We start from the raw sequence: 26,260 nt of genomic DNA, 5'->3' as shown, positions 1-26,260 counted from the left end.
GTGAGTCAGTATCTGTTCTGCAAAGAAGTTCATTGTGTCCTTTTTTCAGATTCCACATGTCAGTGATAGCATTTGATGTGGGTGTCTCATTATCTGACTGACTTCACTTAGCATGATAATTTCTAGGTCCATCCATGTTGCTAAAAATGCTGTTATTTCGTTCCTTTTAATGGCTGAGTAATATTCTATCGTGTATATGTACCACCTCTTCTTGATCCACTCCTCTGTCGATGGACATTTAGGTTACTTCCATGTCATGGCTATTGTGTATAGCCCTTCAGTGAACATTGGAGTATATGTGTCTTTTCAGGTCATGGTTTTCTCTGGATAGATGCCCAGGAGTGGTAGATAAATCTTGTGAAACATTGAATTGTTTTTAGGGTGTAATTAGTGCTTGAATTTGCCTTGTGATTAAGTTGCTTTTGCTCAGAAGTTTTTTTCATGAGTCAGCTTGCTTTCCACTTTCTAGAAAAACAGTCTAAATACTGGTTTTTGAACAAAGCTCATGTTGAATTAGTCTGTTCCTTTTACTATGGTGAGCATGTAATATATGGCAAGTTTCTAAGTTATAATTTCTGTACTTAATGTAGAAATCACAAACATATACTCTATGGAATTTGAGTTTTAACATGTTGGCATGGAATAGATCTCCTATCAGTATAGCCAAGGGCAGCACAACTTCCCTCAGCTTGTTTATGGAACTAGTGATTTGCTGTTCATCATCCTGCTTCATGTTATTAGTCAACAGCTTCTCTAGCCAAAGTTGTATTAAAACTATGACTTCAGGGTGGGAGAAAGGAGGGCATGGCTAGTGATGGTCCAAAGTGCCAATACTAGGTATCACCTTCAAATAGATTATTTTCTTTAATCCTAACCATTGCCCTCTGAGAGTACATAGGCTCAAGGTCACATGGTCTACAAGTGGTGCATCTGAGAGAAGAATCCAGACGTTCTAATTTTGAATCCTCCTAATAAACCTTTTCTCCTATACCAGAGATTTCAGCATATCCCCATTTGCAAAAATACTTCAAAGACTGGCTGTTTGGGGAGTGGAATGGGACATCATCACAGACAAGGCTGTTGGCCCCTTATCATGTAGCTCTTTGGCCTTTGTTGTAAACATAAGCTTTTTAAAAGGGTATATTTTTTACTGTGTGTTTTATCATAGACACTTATGAAATACACAGTTGTAGAGGAATAAATACTGTAAAGATTCATTTTTATTTTTAATAAATTCATTTATATTTATCGTTAAGGTCAGTGGTGCATACTGAGTAACCTGTTTCCCTATTATTGTAATGTACCAAAGTCATTACAGAGCTCTTCATCAATTTGTAATTGTGTTTGTAGCAGTTGCACAGGAACAGTATTCAGTTTACTGATGGATATGAAGTAAAAGAAGATATTGGGGTTGGTTCCTACTCTGTTTGCAAGAGATGTATACATAAAGCCACGAACATGGAGTTTGCAGTGAAGGTAAGCATTTTAGGTTTAAAATGCAGCTCTAATAGTTCCTTTTCATACATGCTAATACCAGTTAAAAATTACACTCTTCTTTGGTAAGTGTGCCTTTTGTTAATATATAAAAAAGGTGAGAGGAGTTCCCGTTGTGGTGCAGTGGTTAACGAATCCGACTAGGAACCATGAGGTTGCGGGTTCAGTCCCTGGCCTTGCTCAGTGGGTTAAGGATCTGGCGTTGCCGTGAGTTGTGTAGGTTGCAGACGCGGCTCAGATCCCGCGTTGCTGTGGCCCTGGTGTAGGCTGGCGGCTGCAGCTCTGATTAGACCCCTAGCCTGGGAACCTCCATATGCTGTGGGAAGCGGCCCTAGAAAAGGCAAAAACACAAAAAGAAAAAAAAAAGTGAGATAAATTTAAATGTCTAACTAGTGTAGTGACCTTCAAGGATTTTAATCTGGAACCATAGATTCCCCTGTGAGCTAAAAAAGTAAGGCAAGGCAACATGTATCCAGTTTTTTGAGGGCAGTACCATTTTACACCTTACCTGGTTTTTAGTGGCACCCCTTTTACTCTCATAAGTCCCCCATTTATGATCAAGATGTTAGCCAGTTCTTCAAAATTAATGTGCAAAATTTTGTATGTTTACATTTTTCTAGCAAAAATGTTCTTACTGTTCTTCACATTTAAAAGGATCTGTTGAACCAATAAAAGAATAAGAACCACCGTCATAAAATTTATTATCATTAGCTATTTTAATTTTGTGAGGTGTCCTAATACAGTAGGGATTTTCTAAGCCAAAAACTAAGGCACATGACTGGCTCTGTGATAATGTTTTAGAGTCCAAACCTTTAGTTGTAAGTGAACAAATACTATAGGCAAGCCTCTGCCTTTTCACTTTGTGGGCTGGAAGCCTCTGCTCTCCCATCATAAACAATTCAAGTAATGTCTGAAGCTTTCAATTTACCTTGAACTTTAGAACTAGTCTGTAAGTAATGGGTAGCTCATATTTAGTTAGTGGGGAAGAGTGGCATTAATTATGATTACTTCTATCCTTCCACCCATCTGTCCATCTATCAATATCTTGTATGATTTCACTGTGTAAAAATAATAAATGTTTATTTATACACAGCAAATATCTGGGAAGACACACAAAAATTGTTATTGCTATTTTTAACTTGGGTGTAATCGCATTAAAAAGTCATCAGTGTCTTTAAGGCTTTCTGTGAGATGTAAGTTGAATCATAGAAATACATTTTAATTTACTCTTCTACTCACTGCAATCTAGAGTACATAGAAATTTTCAAATTGTACACATGAAAGGAGAGAATGAATAATGTACTTGGTAGGCAATTTAAGAATGTATCTTGCCTCCATAAACATAGCAGAAAAAAAGCAGAACTGTCCTGAGGCCCACTTTGAATTATAGAAACCAAGAGCTGTATAACAAAACCTTGAAAATGTCTTCCATCTATTTAGTAGATTGTGATTTAAATTAGATTCCTAAAACCAATCTCAGGACAACTTGATTCTACTGAAATTACTGCATATCTAAAATTTACAAGCACAGTTACAAATATAGTGTAAGCTCAGCTCAGATTAGCAGATCAGAGAGACTGTTGCCAAAAATAAAACCTCCTAATATATTCTGGTTTTCAGAAGACGAGTACCAAATCGTCTCTCTTGAGTTAGCATGTCTACTCCGTATACTTTCCACTTAATCATCCATTTGCCTGATTCCACACTATCATTTGCAGTTGATCACAGTGGACACCTGTATGTTTGTCTTCCCTGTTGTCCAAATAAAGAACTGTTTCACAACTAAATCTGTTTCAGATAGCAGGTTTGGCTAAATATTTTTTTTCTTTTTAGGGCCACACCCAAGGCATTTGGAAGTTCCCAGGTTAGGGGTCCAGTCAGAGCTATAGCCTACAACACAGCCACAGCAATGCGGGATCCGAGCCACGTCTGCAACCTACACCAAGCTCATGGCAACGCCGGATCCTTAACCCACTGAGCAGATCCTTAACCCACTGAACGAGGCCAGGGAATGAACCCACAACCTCATCGTTCCTAGTTGGATTCGTTTCCGCTGTGCCATGATGGGAAGTCCCCAGGTTTGGCTAATATTGAGAGTTGCAAGCTCTCCTAGGATATTGGGGCACTTGGGTATATATTGCATATGTATATATTAAGCTGTTTTAAAATTGAAAGTATGAAGATCATAAAATTTGTTTCAGACTACCTTTTGAATGAAATGAAAACTCGTTGCCTTTTTAAAAATATAATATTACTTTAACAGATCAAAATATCAAGTATTTTTAAGAAGCACCTGTCATAAAATGGTTGGAAAGCTACAATAGTACTTTAATGGCTTTATTATAATAATTAAACTTATTCTAGCCAAGTAGAATTCTAGGTTTGGTGTTTTGCTTAGATTTCTGTCTAGCTTCAAAAAGAAAGCTTATTCTACGTAACTACTAATTTTTATAAGTAGCTTACAACTAATGGGCTATTCCATTGAAACATTTTATTAAAGGAAATAATTCAATAAACATGATAGTGGTGGTATTATAGATACATCTTGCTCCTAATTATCTGTATCAATAGTGGTTAGAAGTTAACTAAGTTCCCAGTGGTCTAAAACATTTAAGTATGGAAGAAGGGTGTTAACTGTGCTACTGGTACCTTTTCTTGAGGCTTTTGAACTTTTACTAAATCCTAAACTTATTACAAACTTTAACGTTTGACAGACCTGGTATGAATGTGACTCATGGCAAAGAGTTTACTATAGCCTTGCCATCTATATCAAGACTGGCTTTCAAATTTTGATTAGACAGTTTGGCTGGGTACTTGAATAAGAATGGTTGATAAATGGCTTATATACACAGTATTTACACAAGATAACACCTTAGGTCTGTAGCTGTAAATACTTCAAGTTTATATTGTATAGTTCATGAAATTTTATGATAAATATTTTGCCTTTTAGATTATTGATAAAAGCAAGAGAGACCCTACAGAAGAAATTGAAATCCTTCTTCGTTATGGACAACATCCAAACATTATTACTCTAAAGGATGTAAGTAGATTGTTTAACATAAATCATTTGAATCAGTTGTCCAACTCACATTTGGAATGTTTTCAAATATCATGTAGTAGACAAAGAACTTACATAGTGAGTAAAAATAGTTTAGAGGACAACATGCATAGCATAATTCTGTTATAGATGAAAAGATGGTCATATAGTTTATTTTTCCGCTTTTACTTTAAGAAGAAAAGTATTACATTGCTTTTAATATCAATATTTACTGGAACACTTGGGTATTAATTATATTCGGGATTGACTAGTCTCATGCTCCATAGGCTCCCCAAACTGTCTTCCACGGTACTGCCAGAGAGAACTTTCACTTGTATCTAACCATGTTACTTTACTTCCCTGCCTACATTTCATACTCCCCATCACCTCTGGTCCCTGCATCCCTCCATCTGTAGAAGTTTTCATACTTCCTCACACACCCTATGCTCTAGCCATGCTTGAGTTTTTGCACAAGTTTTTTTGACATGCCTGATTTTCTCCTGCTGGTCTGTCTTTGGATTTATAATTCCCTCCATTGAAAATACCATTCCCATTCTTTGCCAGGCTAACTACCACATATCTAATATTTGTCTAAGGCATTACTTCCTTCGGGAATCTTGCCCTGCCCATCACAACCACCCCACCCACCCCTGCTGACAGGTGAAGTTTCCTTTCCCTACTACCTATGGCTTTCATCATAACTGAACTGTTGGCAAAGGGTGCAAACTTCCCAGGCAGCATTAAGTCCTCTCTTGCTGATGGTGCTTATATAGGCTCAAAGGCCATGTCTGGGTGTTCTAGACCAGATAGAACACGCAGCCAACAAAGCCACAGACCCCCAAAGTATCTTTCACCTCTGAGATTTTGTGAAATTCCAACATTTATCCTCCCTTCTCCTTCCTAACCAAAATGCCCAATTTCTTCAGGATATTCATCACTGCTCATTGTTAGAAGGAGAAGGTTAACTTGGCCCCATTAAAGTGTGAAGCTGGGAGTTCCCGTCATGGCGCAGTGGAAATGAATCCAACTAGAAACCATGAGGTTGCGTTGCGGGTTTGATCCCTGGCCTTGCTCAGTGGGTTAAGGATCTGGCGTTGCTGTGAGCTGTGATGTAGCTCACAGACGTGGCTTGGATTCCGAGTTGCTGTGGTTGTGGAGTAGGCTGGCAGCTGTAGCTCCCATTTGACCCCCAGTCTGGGAACCTCCATATGCCGTGGGTGTGGCCCTAAAAAGCAAAAAAAAAAAAAAAACTGTGCAGCTGTTTCACTTAACTGACTCTCTAATTAATATAGCCTCCAAGAATCCAACCAAGTGAATTAAAAAGCAAATGTAGAAAATAATTTCAGCCTTGCTTGAGTAACTCCCTAAGCTATTGCTCTTAGAACTCTTACTTCTGGAGTTCCTGTCGTGGCTCAGTGGTTAACGAATCTGACTGGGAACCATGAGTTTGCAGGTTCGATCCTTGGCCTTACTCAGTGGGTTAAGGATCCGGCATTGCTGTGAGATGTTGCTCGGATCCCAAGTTGCTATGGCTCTGGTGTAGGCCGGCAGCTACAGCTCTGATTCAGCCCCTAGCCTGGGAATCTCCATATGCCTCTGGTGTGGCCCAAAAAAGCAAAAATAAGTAAATAAATAAAACAAAAACTCTTATTTCTATATCTATTTCTCCCTACTAGAATAAAAACTTTGAGGGCAAGTACCTCGTTTTCTCCATATTTGGGGCTCCAGTACATAGTACCTGTTATAGAACTAAACAGAGCTGTACTGTAACTCTATGAAAAGGGAAAAATAAAAGGGCCTGAAGTTTAATAAGAGGATTATTTCAGTTTGAGATTGCCTACATAGTACAAATCCAAAGTTACAGTGAGCTTTCTTTTTCTATACTAGGAGTAAATGGGTATGCTTCTGTGTGTTTGGATGGAATTTCTCCTTGCTACTTAATCTTCCTACTTAATTCTTGCCACAACTTGTCTTTTAATTTCATCTAAATCAGAATAATTCATTGTACTGTGTATAGAAATATAGAAGTTTTGCAGTTGCAAAAGTTCCAGGAAAATCACAACAGTGTGTCTTTCTACCAGTCACTGTCATCATCAGTAGGTAGAGAGATCAAGAAGAATGCTCCCTGAGAGTTCTCTTGTGGTGCAGCAAGTTAAGCATCTGGCATTGTTACCACAGTGGTTTGGGTCACTGCTGTGGTTCAGGTTTGATCCCTGACCCGGGAACTTATGCATGCCCCAGGTGCAGCCAAGAAAAAGAAAAAAAGGAGAAAAAAAGAGGAACACTACTTCAGAGCAGAAGTTTAGTTCTCCTTTGGATACCATACCCATAATTTTTTTGATTGCCACTGAGTTGAGCTTCACAGAAGGAAGTTACAGGTTGTCTTTCTGACATTTGGTCTCATCAATTTCAATTTTAGTGTTTTAATGTATATAAAATTTTTGCACATTTTATATCCTTCATTTGTTTTGGTAAGTGAAATTTTCCTTTAATATAAAGTGTTTTGGAGTTCCCATCATGACTCAGCGGAAACGAATCCGACTAAGAACCATGAGGTTGCTGGTAAAATCCCTGGCCTCGCTCAATGGGTTAAGGATCCAGCATTGCCATGAGCTATGGTGTAGGTCGCAGACAGAGCTTGAATCCTGCGCTGCTGTGGCTGTGGTGTAGGCTGGCAGCTGTAGCTCCGATTTGACCCCTAGCCTGAGAACCTCCATATGCCGAGGGTACGGCCCTAAAAAGACAAAAGAAAAAATAAATAAATAAATAGTTTTAATTTCTTTTTACTATGCTGGACTTTGTGCTGAGCAGATTGAAAGCTTCACATAATTTTTTACATTTTGTTATTGAATTTTACAGGTATATGATGATGGAAAATATGTGTATGTAGTGACAGAACTTATGAAAGGAGGTGAATTGCTGGATAAAATTCTTAGACAGAAATTTTTTTCTGAGCGAGAGGCCAGCGCTGTCCTGTTTACTATAACCAAAACTGTTGAATATCTCCATGCACAAGGGGTAAGTCTTTTTAATATTTTATTTCTATGTGTGTGTGTATTTATATGTGTGTATATATGTACATATATGTACACACACATGCGTACACACAAACACACAAAAATAACCTTTTTTCAGGAGTTCCCATTGTGACTCAGGATAAACTAACCCAACTGGTATCCCTGAGGACGTGGGTTCAATCCCTGGCCTCACTCAGTGGGTTAAGGATCCAGTGTTGCCATCAGCTGTGGTGTAGGTCACAGATGCAGCTCGGATCTGGCATTGCTGTAGCTGTGGCATTGGCCAGCAGTTGCAGCTCCCATTTGACCCCTGCCTGGGAACTTCCATATGCCGTGGGTGCGGCCCTAAAAAGACAATAACAACAAAAATAACCTTTTTTCTTACCTTTCCTTTCTTAATGTTTGAGTTGAAATTACAAAGGTAGAAGTTAGTTTATGCATGTAATGAAAAATAACTATTATTAGCTTAATTATCCTATTCTTCCTCTATGTAGAGTTCTCCCACTGAACTTGAAGTTCTACTTTGAAATTTTAGCTTGTTGATAAACATTAAATTCTTATTCTTCCCAAGAAATGAGTAAGATCTCCTTATCTGGAAGACATAGCACCTTTTTGCTAGGCCACCGTATACTCTTGGGAACTAGGCCCATTTTGAGTTTAGAAGAGAACGAGAGATTAATGGGCTGTATTCACTTATAAAAGGAAATCCTTCCAACAGATGAGGCTGAATAATTGCCACCTGGTTTCTGGCTCGTGGATGTTATTTCTTACTGCATACAGATTTTTAGTAAATGGTCAAAAAATATGTATTTTGAAAAGTTTAGGAGGGAAGTGGGGACAGAGCTGTGGGGAGGGAGGGAAGAAAGTAGAACAGCAGAGGAGTGAAGAGGACTAGGAAGCAAGGAAAAATAAAGGATCTCTCTCTCCCTCTCTCTGGTTTTGTTTTTGTTTTTGTTTTGTTTTTGTTCTTTGTTTTTTTTTTTTTTGTCTGCGGCATGCAGTGGGATCTCAGTTCCCAGACTAGGGATTAAACCTGTGCTGCAGCAGTGAAAGCACTGTATCTTTTTTTTTTTTTGTCTTTTGTCTTTTTTGTTGTTGTTGTTGTTGTTGTTGTTGCTATTTCTTGGGCCGCTTCCGCGGCATATGGAGGTTCCCAGGCCAGGGGTCGAATCGGAGCTGTAGCCACCGGCCTACACCAGAGCCACAGCAACGCGGGATCGGAGCCGCGTCTGCAACCTACACCACAGCTCACGGCAACGCCAGATCGCTAACCCACTGAGCAAGGGCAGAGACCGAACCTGCAACCTCATGGTTCCTAGTCGGATTCGTTAACCACTGTGCCACGACCGGAACTCCTTTTTTTTTTTTTTTTTTGTCTTTTGTCTTTTTGTTGTTGTTGCTATTAAAAGCGCTGTATCTTAACCACTAGACCACCAGGGAACTCCCGAGATCTCTTCTTAAAGAGTTTATTTTCAATACATTATTCTTGTTTTCTTTGTCTATTCCTCTAGAAGCTAGTAAGTGGAATGTGTTCATTTAATTCTAGAGCTTCTTGACTTAACAGTGCTCAAGATTTGCCAAGTGCTATGACTCGAAAGTAGTGGAACTCAGTTTTCACTAAAGAATTTGTAACTTTGTAGTCATCTAAGTCTTCTTTGTTATTTTCTCAATGCCTCAGCAGTAGTTAGTTATTAAAATGGTCTGGAAAAGTAACATTCTGGGTGTTAGGACCTAAAACTGGGATTACTGATTAGAATATAGACTCAGAATTTGGTGATGGAAGAAACACATAAGTCTAGTAAGGAGTGTCAGAGAGGCTTATGATGAAAGAAGTATTCGTGTAAATGATTAAAGGGGGACAATAATACACAACTTTAAAGGAATGGTATCTTTGTGTATGACACTGTTACTTGGATATCAGGCAGCATTTAAATAAATCTAGGTTTTTTTCCCTTTTACTCCTAAACTCCTATGCCTGTTCTGTTGAGCCTGACAGCACATGTTTGTTGTGTACATCCACTGTGCATACTATTCCCTCAACTTAGAATGACTATCCCTCATTCTTCTGGCTTGTTCATTCTGTTTGTCAGATCTTGGATCTGAGTCTCCTGAGTCTCCCCACCTCTCACCTATTTATTCTCTGCCTCCCCAACTACTGTGTAAGCTCCTGGCCTGTAAAGGCAAGGATCTTATGGGTCTTGTTCACCACAGTATCTGCAGCTCCTTATATAAAACCCTGGTACATGATAGACACTTGATAAACATGTGTTGAAATGAATAACCTGGAGACAGATATTATTGCTGTTTGCATGTTTCCTTCATCCACTTATTTAATTGGATAAAGAAAGGAAAGGTAAATACTATTCTTTCTTCCTCCTCTCCTTGCCCCAGTTCTGTGTTAGAGAGTTGTACTTAAGCTATCAGCATTTCGTAATGTTGGGATAATGTGAAGGTCAGTACCCATCATCTTATTAAATGCATTGCTTGACAGTTTGTGAATAAATAATTTACCATAATGGAACTGTATTGTTAATGTGCCTCTTTCATTTGTATTTCAATTAGGTGGTTCACAGAGACTTGAAACCTAGCAACATTCTTTATGTGGATGAATCTGGCAATCCAGAATCTATTCGAATTTGTGATTTTGGCTTTGCCAAACAGCTAAGAGCAGAAAATGGTCTTCTCATGACTCCTTGTTATACTGCAAATTTTGTTGCACCAGAGGTAATTGTGAAAGAGTTTGCTTGCAATATTTTAGTATATTTAAAAACTGATTTGCTGTGTTTAATATCAAATATAAAAACATTCTTCTATTTAATATAGAATAGTTGATAGTTGCTTAATTTAAGAGTTTTTGAGAAAATAATTAGAATAAAATGTCAGCCCTTTTTCTTCCATTGGTAGTTCGTGTCGCCATTCCACTATTATCTACAGTTCTTTTCCTGCCCTGCCTTCTGTCTTTCTGCATAATCACACAACTGTAGCTGTCTACTATCACTAATGCTCTCATGCTTGTCAGTCCATGGAATTAAATGGAAACTAGCTTATTCTTCCCCTTTGCTTATACCCTTCTATTTTCCTGGTTTTGTCACCATCTTGTATTCTCAGAGCTAAAACATCACAGTCTCTTCTTGTCTTTAGCTGTAGAACCAGTTACCATCTCTGTTATCCCTTAAAACCAGTTCAGAGTTCTTTTCATAGAACCACCATCCTAGCTTCTGCTTCCCTCACCACACCTCCAGATGATGCCACCGCCTAGGGGCATGTTGCTCCCTTTTGTCATTCTGTGACCAGTCCTCAAAAGAGCTCAGAAGCGGAGTTCCCGTCGTAGCGCAGTGGTTAAGGAATCCGACTAGAAACCATGAGGTTGCAGGTTCGATCCCTGGCCTTGCTCAGTGGGTTAAGGATCCAGTGTTGCCGTGAGCTGTGGTGTAGGTTGCAGACGCGGCTCAGATCCCGCGTTGCTGTGGCCCTGGTGTAGGCTGGCGGCTGCAGCTCCGATTCAACCCCTAGCCTGGGAACCTCCATATGCCACAGGAGCAGCCCAAGAAATAGCAAAAAGACAAAAAAAAGAAAGAAAGAAATTTACCTTCAGTTTATTTTCATAGTCATCTCTATGCCACAGCAGCATTCAATAAATTAATTTGAATATCAAAATTTAAATTTGTATGTATATAAATTATTAGTAGTAGAAGGTTCTAGAATAGGACTACTGTACTGCCTTGTTTGTTAAACATGTTCTGTTTTTCTTATATGCATTGATTTAGGAAATATAATTCAGTCCACAACCTATCCAAATCTATATAATAAACAGTAGTGTGTTAATACTAATTTTTACTTTTTCTAGGTTTTAAAACGACAAGGCTATGATGCTGCTTGTGATATATGGAGTCTCGGTGTCCTCCTCTATACAATGCTTACTGGGTGAGTATGTACCATTTTATCAATATTTTGTTTGAAGTATCTAGGTTTATTTTTTAAATCTGTTTTATATCTTTTTTCCATATCTTCTCATGTTGTCTAATAATACAATTGTGTGTGTGTGTATAAAATCACATTTATAGCTGAACCATTACTGTTTTCTATAATGTACTATTTATTAATATCTTGAGGCCATAAATTGATTTTTTTCTATATCTTTCTTATACTCTTGTCATAAACATATACTATTTTAAATATTTTATTCCATAATGAATCATGTCTCAATATTTATTTTATTGTATATTAAATCCAAATTAATATTTCATTACTTATACCTTGATCTGGTACTTTATGAAGCTTCATGTTGCTGATATTTTTGACTTTAGTAGATTTCAATAAAGTATTACATTAAATGAACTACTTAAGAGTACTTTTGGACATTGGAAATAAATACACAGATTACCAGCCAAAAAGGAAATTTTATTTATTAGCATTTTAATTTTATTATAAATTAGTTACACTCCATTTGCAAACGGCCCTGATGATACACCAGAGGAAATATTGGCGCGGATAGGCAGTGGAAAATTCTCACTCAGTGGTGGCTACTGGAATTCTGTTTCAGACACAGCAAAGGTAAGTATGGCTTTCTATTAGAAGCTTTCGGAAAAATAATTTTTCATAATCTTTGGCTAGGAAAAAATAATATCAGTTAGAAATTTGTTTATAAAGTTGTGTTGAAGTGATGTTAACCAAATAACTTGAACTCAAAAATTGACCAATTATTGGGAGTTGCCATTGTGTCTCAGCAGATTATGATCCTGACTAGTAATCATGTGGATATGGGTTCAATCCCTGGTGTCACCAGTGGGTTAAGGATCTGGTGTTGCCATGAGATGTGATGTAGGTCTCAACATGGTTTGGATCCTGCATTGCTGTGGCTGTGGTGTAGGCTGGCATCTGCAACTTAGATTCAGCCCCTAGCCTGGGAACCTCCATGTGCCACAGGTGCAGCTCTTAAAATAAAAGGGGGGAGCAAAAAAAATTAACCAATTATTTTGTTTCTTTCCCAGAAGATATTGGTTTGGCTCTATTATCTATATATCTCAAGCTACTTCTTACTGACAGACATGATGAATGATAATAGGGGTAGTCTTTGTGATTTGTGTGACTACTCTGTGCCTCACACTGCACTGTACCTAAATTATCCCATTTAATCTTCTTAACCTTGTAAAATAGGTGGTAGTATCACCATTTCGCAGAAGAAAACAAAGGCCCAGAATTTTAGTGTGAACTTATCTGCAGTTGCACACCAGGCATGTGTGGGTGCTTCAGAATAAATAGCTGATGGCAAAGCCTTGGTTCCCTAGAATAACTACACCAGGTTCTCTTTTTTGGTCCATATCATGAAGAAATGGGTCTTTTTCACAATAAACAGTAATTTGGCTTTATAGTGTCTGCTTGAAATCCATTTGAAAACATTTCTCTCTGGAAGCTCTGCCATTCCCTGGATAACACTGATTTGCTTTCTAACTCCACTCTAATTTCTCTTTATTTAGAGAATATTCTCTTTTAAAAGGAACAGGAGTTCCTGCTGTGGCACAGTGCGTTTAGAATCCAGCTGCATTGTCTTGGGTCACTGCAGAGGTACAGGTTAGATCCCCTGCCCCATGCAGTAGATTAAAGGATCCAATGTTGCTTCAGCTGTGGCATAGGTTGCAGCTGTGGCTCGGATTCAGTCCCTGGCCCAGGAACTTCAATATGCCACAGGCGCAGCCATAAAAAAAAAAAAAAAAAAAAAAAAGTTTTCCATTTCAGTATAAGAAAAACATAGAGGAGGTAAGAAAGATATATACTGGTTAAAAGTGCTTGCTGATTTTCTTAGAGGCAGAAGTAGTTTGTTTTTGTTTTTGTTTTTGTCTTTTTTTTTTTGCCATTTCTTGGGCTGCTCCCGCAGCATATGGAGGTTCCCAGGCCAGGGGTCGAACCGGAGCTGTAGCTGCCGGCCTATGCCAGAGCCACAGCAACGCAGGATCTGAGCCACGTCTGTGACCTACACCACAGCTCACGGCAACACCGGATCCTTAACCCACTGAGCAAGGCCAGGGGTCGAACCCACAACCTCATGGTTCCTAGTCGGATTCGTTAACCACTGAGCCACGACGGGAACTCCCAGAGGTAGAAGTTTAAGTTGTGAGGTGATTGCATTAGTAAATAGGGTATGTCAAAAATTTATGTAGATACTTTTGGCATAGAAATGAAGCCGCGATTGACCAGTTTAGTGTCTGTATAGATAATAATCTAGTTTTGTAACTATTTAAAATGATTTTTTTATGACCTGTCGCATATGGAAGTTCCCAGGTTAAGGGTTAAATCAGAGCTGCAGCTGCCAGCCTATACCACAACCACAGCAACACCAGATCTGAGCTACGTCTGCGACCTACACCAGAGCTCACGGCAGTGCTGGATCCTTAACCCACTGAGCCACAATGGGAACTCCCTTGTTCACTTTTTAATTCATATATTGAGCACCTACAATGTGCTTTAATAAGTAAAGGCTCCAGGGGTAAAAGATGTGGCTCAAATCGAATTCCTGATATTAGAAAGCTTGCAATCCTGATCTCATAGATGGCCAAAAATATACAGTACAATGTCACGTGTGCTGTTACAATGGTATGTTTTCTGTGCTAAAGTTCTCAGATGATGCTTAATCAGAAAGAGTTCAGGGAAAGCTTTCCAGAAGCAGTGAAGGAATTTGCCAGGCAGCTTTTGGAAGAAGGATGTAGTCTATCCCAGGCTGAGGGAGCAGCACATGCTGTGCATGGTTACGAAGGCATGGGAATGGCACAACACTTCCTGGGTGGCACAAGTAGTTTAATATGACTAGTACAGGGTACATGTGAGAGGGGAGCCAGTGAATCCAGATTATGAAAGGCTTTGTTGATTGTGCTCCAGCCTTGGGGTTTAAGTGTTGGGGAACTGTTGAAAAATACTAAAGATTGTAGTGATCAGATTCCCCTTTTTCAAGATCACTCTGTGGAGCAGTGATTCTTATCCATTCAAGTATGCCACAAACCTTTTTTTTCATGGTCAGTTGTGAGGCTAGTAAGTTAAAGCAAATCAAGGTTATCTCTTTTGGTTCTTATTTTCTTGCATTTTATTAGGCTTTTTTTGAGTGAAAGACAAGGTGAGAATGAGATACAAATAGAGCACAAAAAATTTCGTCCAACTCACAGCCTATCTTATGAATGCCATATTATTACTAATAGCTTTTGCTCATTTGTCCAGTTAAGACTTGGAATTACAAGTATAATGTAATACTGTGAGTACCCATAAAATTGGGAGGGAGGACACAGTCTGGTGTGTTCCCTCAAGAACAGGCTGCATATGTGAATGTCATCAGTTATATAGGGCATATGTGTCATAAGTGGCTTTGAGAAGAACCAGACCATAGGTACCATTTACTGAGCACTTAAGTGCCAAGGACCGTGCTGACACTTTTACCTATGTAACTGTATTCTGTCTTCACTGACTTTTATTAAGGGTATTACTTGTAAGATTTTGCACCATCTCAGGTCATGAGTAATTAAGACCTAAACTAGAGCAGTTATAGTGGGATTTGAGCCAAATGGAAGAGAAATTTATGAAGCAGCATAGACTTGCCAGTTTATTGGGCATAAGAAGCATGAGAGAAGCAGCTACCAAGTGTGAGGTTCACATTCCCACCTCAAGCAAATGAGTCGGTCTTGGTGACCTTCACCAAGATGTGAAATAACAAAGAAGTAGTTTTATGAGGAGTCATGATTGCAGGTTTGGACATTATAAATTTAAAATGCTTCCACGATAGGAGTTCCCATTGTGGCTCAGTGGAAACGAATCCGACTAGGAACCATGAAGTTGCAGGTTCGATCCTTGCTCCATAGGTTAAAGGATTTGACGTTGCCATGAGCTGTGGTGTAGGTCACAGACGCAGCTCAGATCTGGCATGGCTGTGTTGTAGGCCAGCGGCTACAGCTCCGATTAGACCCCTAGCCTGGGAACCTCCATACGCCACAGGTGCAGCCCTAAAAAGCAAAAAAAATAAAATAAAATGCTTCCACGATATATAACTAAGAGATGTTTTCTATTAGATAAACTGGCTATATGGATATAGATCTTAGTAGAGAAGTCTAGGGTAGACATTGATTTTAGGAGTTGTCATCAGTAGTAGCTAAAGCTGTAACATCAGTAAGCTTATCTGAGCAAAGTGATAAGAGAGCCATGGAAGGAATTTTGAGGAGCACCACCATTTAAAGTGAGAGCTTAGCAGTAGTAGCCATTGAAGGGTAGCTATAGGAGAAATGGTTCTAAGTGACTTCGCTGAAAGAGCGCTGGTTAACACAGACTTGATTAAAATTATAATAAGAGTTTTGTTGTGCTCTGGACAGTTTTGCACATTTGCCCACTTTTAGAATTTATTTATTTATTTATTTATTGCTTTTTAGGGCCACACCTGCGGCATATGGAAGTTTCCAGGATAGGGGTTGAATCTGAGCTATAGCTGCTGGCCTACACCACAGCCACAGCAATGCAGGATCTGAGCCTCGTCTGTGACATACACCACAGCTGACGGCAACGCCAAATCCTTTAACCCACTGAGTAAGGCCAGGGATTGAACCCACAACCTCATGGTTCCTAGTCAGATTCCTTAACCACTGAGCCACAACAGGAACTCCCACTTTTAGAATTTGGAATAGGAGGTCCCTAATTACTGTGCTTTTTATTTCTAATTCTGTTCTGTAGCTTATTCCTCTTCTTAGCTGTTAATGACAACTTAAAGTGAGAAATGTAATTATCAAACAGCAGAGGGATACTTGGAGTCACGTCTCCCCAATTCCTAGTATCCATTTAACACCAGGTTCTGTCACTTCTTTTCTTAAGCACCTCAATTCCATCCATATTTCTCCATCTCTTATACCCCACTAACTCGAAGCTACAGTCTCTCTCACCAGTCTCAAATTAGGGTCTCCAATCCATTTTCCTCCACATTTAATGAGTATAATCCCTCTAAAGTACAAACCTGACCACATCACTCCTTCGCTTTAAATTATTTCTCAGCTGCATACAGTGTCCACATTTGCTAATGTGGCCTTAAACGGTCTGCCCCTTCTCCCACTTTTTCTGCTGCCATGTTCTCCTTCACAGTCTGTGCTACAGCTAGGACACATTCCTTTGACTTCCTTAACTGTAACACCTGAGGGCTTTCCTTCAGACATTCTCTTTCCCTGAAATGCTCTTTCTCCCTGCCCTTCTCTAATCCAGTTCCCATTATCCTTCAGATCACACATTCTTTTGCAGAAGTCAGTTCTAAGCTACCCCACCCTGTTCAGGTAGGGTGTCTCTTTGTGTTCCTTTAGCTGCACTTCATATTTATCCATCCCATCAAAGAACTTGTTTCTTTGTCTCTCCCTCATTGGGCTGAAAAGTTCATGAGGTCAGAGTTCATTTCTATCTTTTTTTTTTCTCTCTCTCTTTTTAAGGCCTAACCTGCAGCATATGGAAGTTCCTGGGCTAGGAATTCAGTCGGAGCTGCAGCTGCAGGCCTATGCCACAGCCATAGAAACACCAGATCTAAGCTGCAGCTTGTGGCAACCCTGGATCCTTAACTTACTGAGCAAGGCCAGGGATCAAACCTGCATCCTCACGGACACTATGTTGAATTCTTAACCCACTGAGCCACAGTGGGAACTCCTCATTTCTATCTTGTTCACTGCTAAACACCCAATGCCTAGCAGAATGCCTGGCCTTTAATGTATACTCAATAGATATATTGTTGGGAGAAGGTTTAAACAAGTGATAGATGGCTTACAGTTATTATTTTGGACAACATAAAACTATATAGCAATTATATGGATCTCTACGCATGTAAAGCATTTGGATAGATAAAAAGCATTTGTCTTTGGAAGAAGAGGATTCTGGGTGTTTATGTTGCTTTACTTTTATGAATTTGTGATTTTTCTGTAATGCTCATAAATTGTTTCTTTTCCTTTGTCTTTTTAGAGCCATACCCGTGGCATATGTAGGCTCCCAGGTTAGGGGTCAAATAGGAGCTGCAGCTGCCAGCCTACACCACAGCCACAGCAACGCCATATCCAAGCCTTGTCTGTGACCTGTACCACAACTCACAGCAATGCCAGATCCCACTGAGCAAGGCCAGGGATTGATCCCACATCCTCATGGATACTAGTTGGGTTCATTACCACTGAGCCACAATAGGAACTCCCATTAAGTTGCTTTTGAAGTAGGAAAAAATTAAAATAACTCTGTAATCTTTGAAGAGAGCATTTGGAGCCCTCCAGTTAATTCCTTTTATTGCACAGCTATGTTCTGCTTTTGAGTATTACCTATAGCACTAAGAAGTCTTAAGTAGCTGAAAATTACTTAGAAATAAACCTACCAAAATTTAGGAAACTCAGAATATCTTAGGGGAAAAAGAGCCACAGTCCTTAAAGATACCTAAAATTTAACCTTTGTAATGCACCAGAATTACTCTTATCAGGGAGGAAAAAACGAAGACTTAAGTTTTTGCTTAAAAAAAAATTGTCATATTGACCAAATTGCTTTGTACCCAAAAGTCTGCTACCTGGAAAAAATAGTGCTACCAGGGGGGGAAAAAAAAGGAAAAATACTCAACAATATTAAGTGCTATAGAAAAAATAAAAGGTTTAAGCTTGTTTTTATTATTGTTTTTGCCATTACAGGACCTGGTGTCAAAGATGCTTCATGTGGATCCTCATCAGAGACTGACTGCTGCCCTTGTGCTCAGACATCCTTGGATCGTCCACTGGGACCAACTGCCACAATACCAGCTCAACAGACAGGATGCACCACACCTGGTCAAGGTGAGTGGCCCAATCAGGCACTGTTAGCAACATGCCCTCCAGCAAAGACCTTGAGACATCCTCTCTGTACCGCAGCATCTTTCCCTTTGCCTCCCAACCTGCATGCAGTTCTTGTGTGAGATTCTCTTAAGTGGGTGATTTAGAAAAGGAAAAGTCAAGGCATGCCAAAATATCATAATAAAACTGGTTTCAGAATGATTTCTAAATTTATCAATCAGATAAGCTTTATGAATTTCCTAACTTTTCTTTGTACTTTTCTTTCTTAAACACAACCCAAAGCAGACTCTTTAAGGTTGTCAGCAGTGGCAAAAACAAGTTCCAGATAGCATGCCTTACTGTCTCTCATGGTAAAGAATTGCAAAGGGAGAAAACTTGAAATGTCCTGAGAAAAGTAGAGACTGCTTGTTATGAGCCTGTCCCTGTCCACACTCATCCATAATTTTTTTTTTTTTTTGTCTTTTTGCCATTTCTTGGGCCGCTCTCGCGGCATATGGAGGTTCCCAGGCTAGGGGTCGAACCGGAGCTGTAGCCACCGGCCTACGCCAGAGCCACAGCAACGTGGGATCCGAGCCGCGTCTGCGACCTACACCACAGCTCACGGCAACGCCGGATCGTTAACCCACTGAGCAAGGGCAGGGATCAAACCCGCAACCTCATGGTTCCTAGTCGGATTCGTTAACCACTGCGCCACGACGGGAACTCCCTTATCCATAATTTCAACCTCCCACATTGGCCTCTTCAACTTTAGTTAAATCAGAGCGTTGGACCAGTGTGGTTATTTTCATTATAAGCCTAATAAAATCTATATAAATTTGCATATGAATAAGTTATCTGGGAAAAATTCATTTCATATTCTCTGTACAAGTGACTACTCACTGTCATTATTTGTGACCTTTCTTTCCTGTTTTCAGGGTGCCATGGCAGCTACATATTCTGCTTTAAACCGTAATCAGTCACCAGTTTTGGAACCCGTAGGCCGCTCTACTCTTGCTCAGCGGAGAGGTATTAAAAAAATCACCTCCACAGCCCTGTGAAGTGACCTCAGTGAGATATTTGGTACCATGGTGTAAGCTGATAGCACAAGTTCTGGCGACAGGTAGCACATATCTGAGAGACACCTGCAAGCACACACTGTCCCAGCTGGTACCCATAATGCTGCTGCTCCTGCTGCTGCTCCCGCTTTCATCTCTTCTCGCTTTAAATGATTGTTAGCAAGTTAGATTTTCCTGGAGCTTCAGATGAAATGAAAATGGAAACGTGATGAAGATATATTCACTGAATCAACAAGAAGAAATAATGAACATATGAATACCACCTAAAAATACACTGAATAAAGTACTCTACACCACATAGCATTATTTTTATAGGAAATATTTCATGTCCCTTAAATATTCTTTGTTAGTTATAGGGATGGACAGTTTATGTTAAGCACTTAGCTTAAACAATCCGTTTATATTAGCACTGTATCCCTTGTGCCATCCAACATTTTGTATGTTTTTGTAAACAGTTCATATACAGTACATTTCTGTACTGCTTTCTTTAATGTATACATGCCTTGTTTAACTTGGAATCTATTATTAATCAATTGACTATTAAATCTGGTTAAATAGTTCATCTGGATTAACAGTATTGTTGGACAGCCCTAAAAATGGCCAGATTGTAGAACAGCTGTTGAATGTAATACTTCCAAAATGTACATATCTTTCCCCATGTCTGTTTCACTGGTTCATTTGTTTGTTTCTTAAAGTCAGGTGCTCTGTTAGGCAAACCTATAGAGCTGTTTTGGTTAGAAAGTTATCATATGTGTGTGGCATGACATCAAGAGTACACCTGTGAAGTTAGTTCATATACTTTGCAACTCCTTAGGGTCTTTTTTCCTTAATTAAGGAAGTAGTCCTTGCACTTTTATAGTATCCATACTTAGTATTTGGCATAAATTTGGGATTTTTCCCAGTATACATCAAAGGCCTCTTAAGAGGCCTGATAAAAAGATTGACAAAGGAAAATTTAGCAACAAGTCATTCAAGTCCCATTGGATATTTCATGTTTACATAGATCAAATTGCAGAATTTAGCATATGAATAACAGGATACATACTCTTGTACACCTGCAAGGAAAGTATGCTTTTTTTGGAAAAAAAAGGTAAATCATGATGAATTCTGTCCCATTAAGATGCTCTATATTAAACACTAATTTGAATGTAATAAAGGCCCAGGCCTCTATATGAAATTGGGCTTAAACTTTCTTATTCTGGGGAATAAAACATTCTTGATCAAACAGTATCTGTTCTAACTTGAACACATAGCTAAGGTAGGCTAAGTGAATGTTCAGCATTGAGTGTTTCCTGAATTCCTCCTGATGGTTTATAGCCACATAATGCTTTCTTTAACTTCAGAAATGATCAGTTTTCATATTGGTTATTGGATCTGCTTATATTATTCATTATCTACATCTAATTCGGTAATTTCCACAGATTAAAGAAACATATGCACCCATTATTACCTGTATCTTTGCCAAGCTAGAGTACATCAGTATGTAATATGAAAAACATGAGCAAAGAAAAGGTGATTTAACCTATCTCATCAAGAATGTGCCTGAACAGATCTTTCTTAGTCATATACTAAGCAGTTTACATCAGAAACCTTTTTTCCTGCCAGAAACTTTAAATCTTCCCCTGAGAGTACAAAGCCACGAAAGCATGGTTTATCTAAATGTCTTGGAAGCCACTTGTTATTCCTTAATTTCTCCTGTGTGCAATTAAAGAGAAAGAGAAAATCTATAACATGCCTTTTGCCCAAGTGATAGAAAATTATTATTGCATAGAAATCAAACGTAAGTTTTATCTTTTAAGTGAAAAATGTATAGGAGGAGATATTTCAGAAGACCTAGATGGAGAAATTTTTTTTTTTTTTAATATTCATGAGTATATGGATGCTCTTAGAAGCTGCTTTCTATTGCCTGGAAAGAAAGCTTTTTTTTTTTTCTCTCTCTCTATTACGTGTTTCAAGCCATGGTCATCTCAAATTCTTGTCACTTTAAAAATGTTAATGTAACTTTAGGCAAAAAAAGATATATTTTCAGATTTTTGACACTGATGCCATAAGTGCTTAAGTGGTATTGTCCATCATAGTCTTTTAGAACCGGAAGTAAGTGTGTAAATCCTTACAATTTATTTAGTCCAGCTTTCTCATACTTCATGTAAAGAACCTGACACCCAAAGCAAAGACTAGAATTCTTAACTTCCCGTTCTGTTTTTTTCCCTCCTAACACCGTGCTGCCTTCCTCTCATAATTCACTCTACCAGGAGCTGAGTTGTTCAAAAACTACATATTTCCTTGGGCAGTCCTCTGCTGGTATATGAATGCCAAGTTAATTGCTTTCAAAGATACTGCCTTCTTTGCCTAGTACACCTGCCAGTTTTATTGGAGAAAAGCAAGTTATATATTCACAAGACTGAAGGCTATCTGCCTAAAAGCAGTTGAATCTTCTGTGATTCTGGTGTTCCTATTGTCTTTGATTTACAGCAGACTAACTTGGCCAACAGTATGCTCTAAATGTAGTATTTGTGCTGGGTTAACCTTTCCATTAATTTCTCTCCAAGTCCAGTTCCTCCGGGCCCCTATAGTTGTGGTGGTGAGGCCCTTTACCAGTTAGTGCTGCTGGCTACCAAGGCTACTCCCAGAAGATTTTAGTTCAGTCTGAAAGATAATTCAGTGTGAAAGAAGGAACTAAACTATCGGGCCACTTTTACAAATCTTCTCTTAGTTTATAATCCAAAATAATATCCAGAATGGTAGGTTGAATTTAACATTGCCAAGCACATACTAGAAAATACGGATTACACTATCGTGTGTTTTCTATCTTCCCTTTCAAGTGATGATGCTAAATTAAGGTAAGTTTTTTGTCCTTTTAACTTTTTATGTAAGTCATTTCAGCCCCTTCTAATTTATAGAGATGTCTTCTTTCTACATACAATAGACTCTTCACTTTAAAATATTTGATATGGATCCCTTTATGCACAAGCAAGTCCAAAAATGTAATAATTTTGACAAGACACAGAGTCAAGATGTTGTGAGGCTAACATGTGGGAAAAGTCATTTTGCGAGTGTCTGGGAGAGTGTGGTATATATGCAGTAGAGATTCCACGTTGCACACGCAGTAGGCTACAAGGAACAGGTTTGGGCCAACAATTACCCATCTTTTTTTTTTTTTCTTTTTTTTCTTTTTTTTTTCTTTTTTGGCCATGCCCACAGCATGTGGACGTTCCTAGGCCAGGGACTGAACCAACACCACAGCAGCGACCCTAGCCGCTGTAGTAACAACACCAGATCCTTAACCCACTGTGCCACAAGAAACTCCTCCATCTGTTTTTTTAAGAAATGGTTGCTCTTGGGACCAGGGGATATCTCGGGAGGTGGGGCTGGCCTGTTAGCTGTGCCCTGTACCCTCGGCCCATAAAAGGCTTCATGAGGGGGCAGAGTGAGTTGGATAGGAAAGGGGCTGGGATGGATCTAGCCTGGGGTGAGAGCAGAAAGGCATTCAAGATTTGGGGGCTTGGTACAGATGCACATCACCATGAAAGCCAGCAATATACAATTGAACATGGTTTTGGTTTTCTCAGCTTCCTGCCCTTTATAAATGACCTAAAAGTTTTCAGGTTGCTTTACTATGTTTTATAGAGAAAATTCTCTCTTACAGTGGTATCGAGCATTTGAGATTTATGAAGGCATTAGGACAGATATCTCAGGAATGTAAACGGTCAGAAAAGTCTGCTTTCTGTGATGAACAAATACAATGGCTTCCATGGCTGACCTTGGTGCTTAAACCAGGAGATTCCAATCTAGTCCTAGAGTTCTGTCCCTCTGAGAGGTCCAACTCTATGTGACTAACAAACTGGATGTATACTTTGAGCCTTATTTAATTCACAGATAAGTTGACTTAATTTTTGTTTCAGTTAATGAAAATAGTCCTCTTTTCACCTCCGGATTACTTACATTTTGCTGGTCTCTCCAAGTGACCATTGGTGGAGACCAATTAATGAAGGGATGAAATTCACTTTCTTGGAACTGTGGTATTCTGCAGAGCCACACTTAACCACTTTTTCTAGTGAAGAATCTACAGAATGATAGCTAAATATGGATGGCCAAGAAGAATTTGTATCTACAGTGCGCTTTACGTATTTTTGACACTGCTGTATTCTGTGTGATTGAGTGACTTGTAACTGGTTCCAATGTGACTGAATGTGCTCAAAGAACTCTAGTAACTAAGTCAACTTAATTTTCTTAAGCTTTGTATTACTATCAGTCTCACATTTACCACTTTGATTCCAGTCTTTTAACTGTTCATAACAGGGCATACCAAGGGTTGGGATGAGAGCATAATTCCTACCTCTTAAGGCACTTTCCTCATTATTTTGCCATATAACCTTGAAGTGCATGATAAGCTGTTTAAATGTCCATGACTTCTCCCAGAGCAACTAGCAAAGTATATGACATCGAATAGAGATTAGTGGAAAGGAAAATTTAGAGATTAAGTTCAGAGGTGCAAACCTTGAGAAAACCTCTTTAGAGCACATACCATTTGAGTTAAATATATGTAAATGTTTGTGAGAAGAGAGTCGCTATAATAGTCCTCTCTAAGTAGATTAGTTCAGTATCTAATGGAAGTGAAAATCTTTACTCCTATTATCACTATAGTACTGAATGAACTGTATTCAGAGTTTTTCAAACAAGTACTTAAAGTAGAACTTTCAAATACAAAGCAAGGGCATAAGGATAAAGGTTGTGGTTTGTGTTTCTCTAAGTGTAGTTTACCATCTAAGGCTTTGTTTTTTAATTTAAAAAAAGCTTCAAGTTATTGCCATTCCTTAGCTTCCTTAATAATTATGGCTGACGAGTTTTTAACTCTTAAAATTATGTACCTATATTAAGTTTATCTTAACTCTTACCCTAAGCAAAAAGGAAGGTATATACCTAAGGGATGTAATTATTTTGCATTTTTGGCCATGGGTGGGAGAGGGGTGGGAATCTACTTAAACAGTTTTTAAAAAAGAAAAAAATCACAAATATTTTTCTACTATTATATATGATCTTACTTTATACTAGTTTCTCTCTAGTAAGGCATGCCAGAAGCCCAAGGCACCATATCATGAGTTCATATGTATTGTACCTTTTATTGGTGGTTAAATCACATCAGATGCTTGGCACTGCTGCCATAATTATGAAATGCTTGTAAAGGATTAAATATCACTGAATACTTTAAATTGTTTTACTTAAGAATCTAATCTTGGAAGTTTTCAGATCATACTATTAATGTGTAATCTAAGCTCTTTCAGATGTATCCATGAATAATCCTGGAACAATATTGCTTGTATTCCTGTCACAGAACAGGTTTTGTAATCTTTAAAAGAAATGAAAATTTATATAATAAAGTTTCGAATAAATGCATGTATGTCCCTTTATGAGATTATTTCAATTATATGATGATTAATTCTTCACATTACCAAATTATTCTATCTAAAGTATAAGTTGTCAAGTTGGATTGATAGAATTTAAAACAGGTATGTTTCGGAGTTCCCTGGTGGCTCAGAGCGCAAAGGATCCAGCATTGTCACTGCTGGCTCTGGTTACTACCGTGGCTCAGATTTGATCCCTGGCCCGGGAACATCCACGTGTGGTGGGTGTAGCAAAAAAAAAAAAAATGTTTCTGAGTTAATAAGTGCAAAATATTCTATGCAAAGTCTTGGTTAACCCAAAGAATTTGTCATATCAGACTCACATCAATCACAGATCTTACCCAATACCAAATTTGATAATGATTTAACAGATACAGGGTGATCACCAGACACTGATGAAATAATCTTTTCTTGAGGAAGTCCAAAATTTACAGATTTGGCTCCACAATGCCTCTTTTCTCCCTTATTATGGCGCATCTTGAATTCAGAATTAAAGGACACTTTCCTTCCGAGCAATGTATTCAGACATTGTTTAAACAAAGGAGTCTTTTGGTTTTGCAACATCCTTTTTTATACTTCATTAATTACACAACTTAAATACAAGAACTTTCGTTTTCTTTCTGCTAGTAAGTATCAACCTTTTCTTGCTGTTTTTCGAGTATGCCAAGCATGCTTCCATTCAGGGCCTTTGTCCTTGCTATTCCCTCAGCCTAGCACACACTTCCCCCCAGATGTCCCTATGACTCACCTCCTTTCAAGTGATTCTGATGATCAGACAGATTTGGGAGCCATTTTATAACAGAAATGAAGCCTGATTTTTTTTTTTTCTCCTTTGGGGTTTTATATTGGGTAATTGACAGACTTTTGATTTTTAAATATTTGAACTTCTCATCTTTGGAATCTGATTGCTTACCATGTGCTGGGTACAATTGCTAGACACTTGAATGCATCATATCAATTTAATTCCCACAACAATCCAATACAGTAAGTACTATTCCAACACTCAATTTAAAGATGAGAAAATAGGAGTTCCCGTCGTGGCGAAGTGGTTAACAAATCCGACTAGGAACCATGAGGTTGTGGGTTCGGTCCCTGCCCTTGCTCAGTGGGTTAAGGATCCGGCGTTGCCGTGAGCTGTGGTGTAGGTTGCAGACGCGGCTCGGATCCCGCGTTGCTGTGGCTCTGGCGTAGGCCGGTGGCTACAGCTCCGATTCAACCCCTAGCCTGGGAACCTGCATATGCCATGGGAGCGGCCCAAGAAATAGCAACAACAACAACAACAACAAAAGACAAAAGACAAAAAAAAAAAAAAAGATGAGAAAATAGCCTTATAAATAGGTTAAGTGACTCGTCCAAGTTCATAGAGTAATAAGTTTCTGTATAGCTGAATTTGAACTCAGGTCCCTCCAACTCCAAAGCCCAAGTTCATCATCATTTGGCCTGGAAACAAAATTTGAAT

At 38.8% G+C, this 26,260-nt stretch overlaps 1 protein-coding gene across 7 annotated transcripts in view; it reads left to right on the top strand.

Moving 5' to 3' along the window:
* Nucleotides 1-20,842, top strand: part of RPS6KA3 (ribosomal protein S6 kinase A3) — a 118,814-nt gene extending 97,972 nt beyond the window's left edge. For all 7 annotated transcript variants that reach the window (XM_047765822.1, XM_047765815.1, XM_047765818.1 and 4 more), the window contains 8 exons: nucleotides 1,351-1,476; nucleotides 4,445-4,534; nucleotides 7,391-7,549; nucleotides 10,111-10,272; nucleotides 11,396-11,472; nucleotides 11,985-12,102; nucleotides 18,207-18,347; nucleotides 19,259-20,842. In XM_047765822.1, the coding sequence (XP_047621778.1) occupies nucleotides 1,351-1,476; nucleotides 4,445-4,534; nucleotides 7,391-7,549; nucleotides 10,111-10,272; nucleotides 11,396-11,472; nucleotides 11,985-12,102; nucleotides 18,207-18,347; nucleotides 19,259-19,381 (996 nt within the window). In that variant the 3' untranslated portion in view covers nucleotides 19,382-20,842. The remainder of the gene's footprint in view (nucleotides 1-1,350; nucleotides 1,477-4,444; nucleotides 4,535-7,390; nucleotides 7,550-10,110; nucleotides 10,273-11,395; nucleotides 11,473-11,984; nucleotides 12,103-18,206; nucleotides 18,348-19,258) is intronic.
* Nucleotides 20,843-26,260: the final 5,418 nt, after the last annotated feature.

The sequence above is a fragment of the Phacochoerus africanus genome, chromosome X, assembly GCF_016906955.1.
Source record: "Phacochoerus africanus isolate WHEZ1 chromosome X, ROS_Pafr_v1, whole genome shotgun sequence".
Lineage (NCBI taxonomy): Eukaryota > Metazoa > Chordata > Mammalia > Artiodactyla > Suidae > Phacochoerus > Phacochoerus africanus.
The sequence above is the reverse complement of the archived record's forward strand: the minus strand, read 5'-3'. Positions and strand labels throughout refer to the sequence as shown.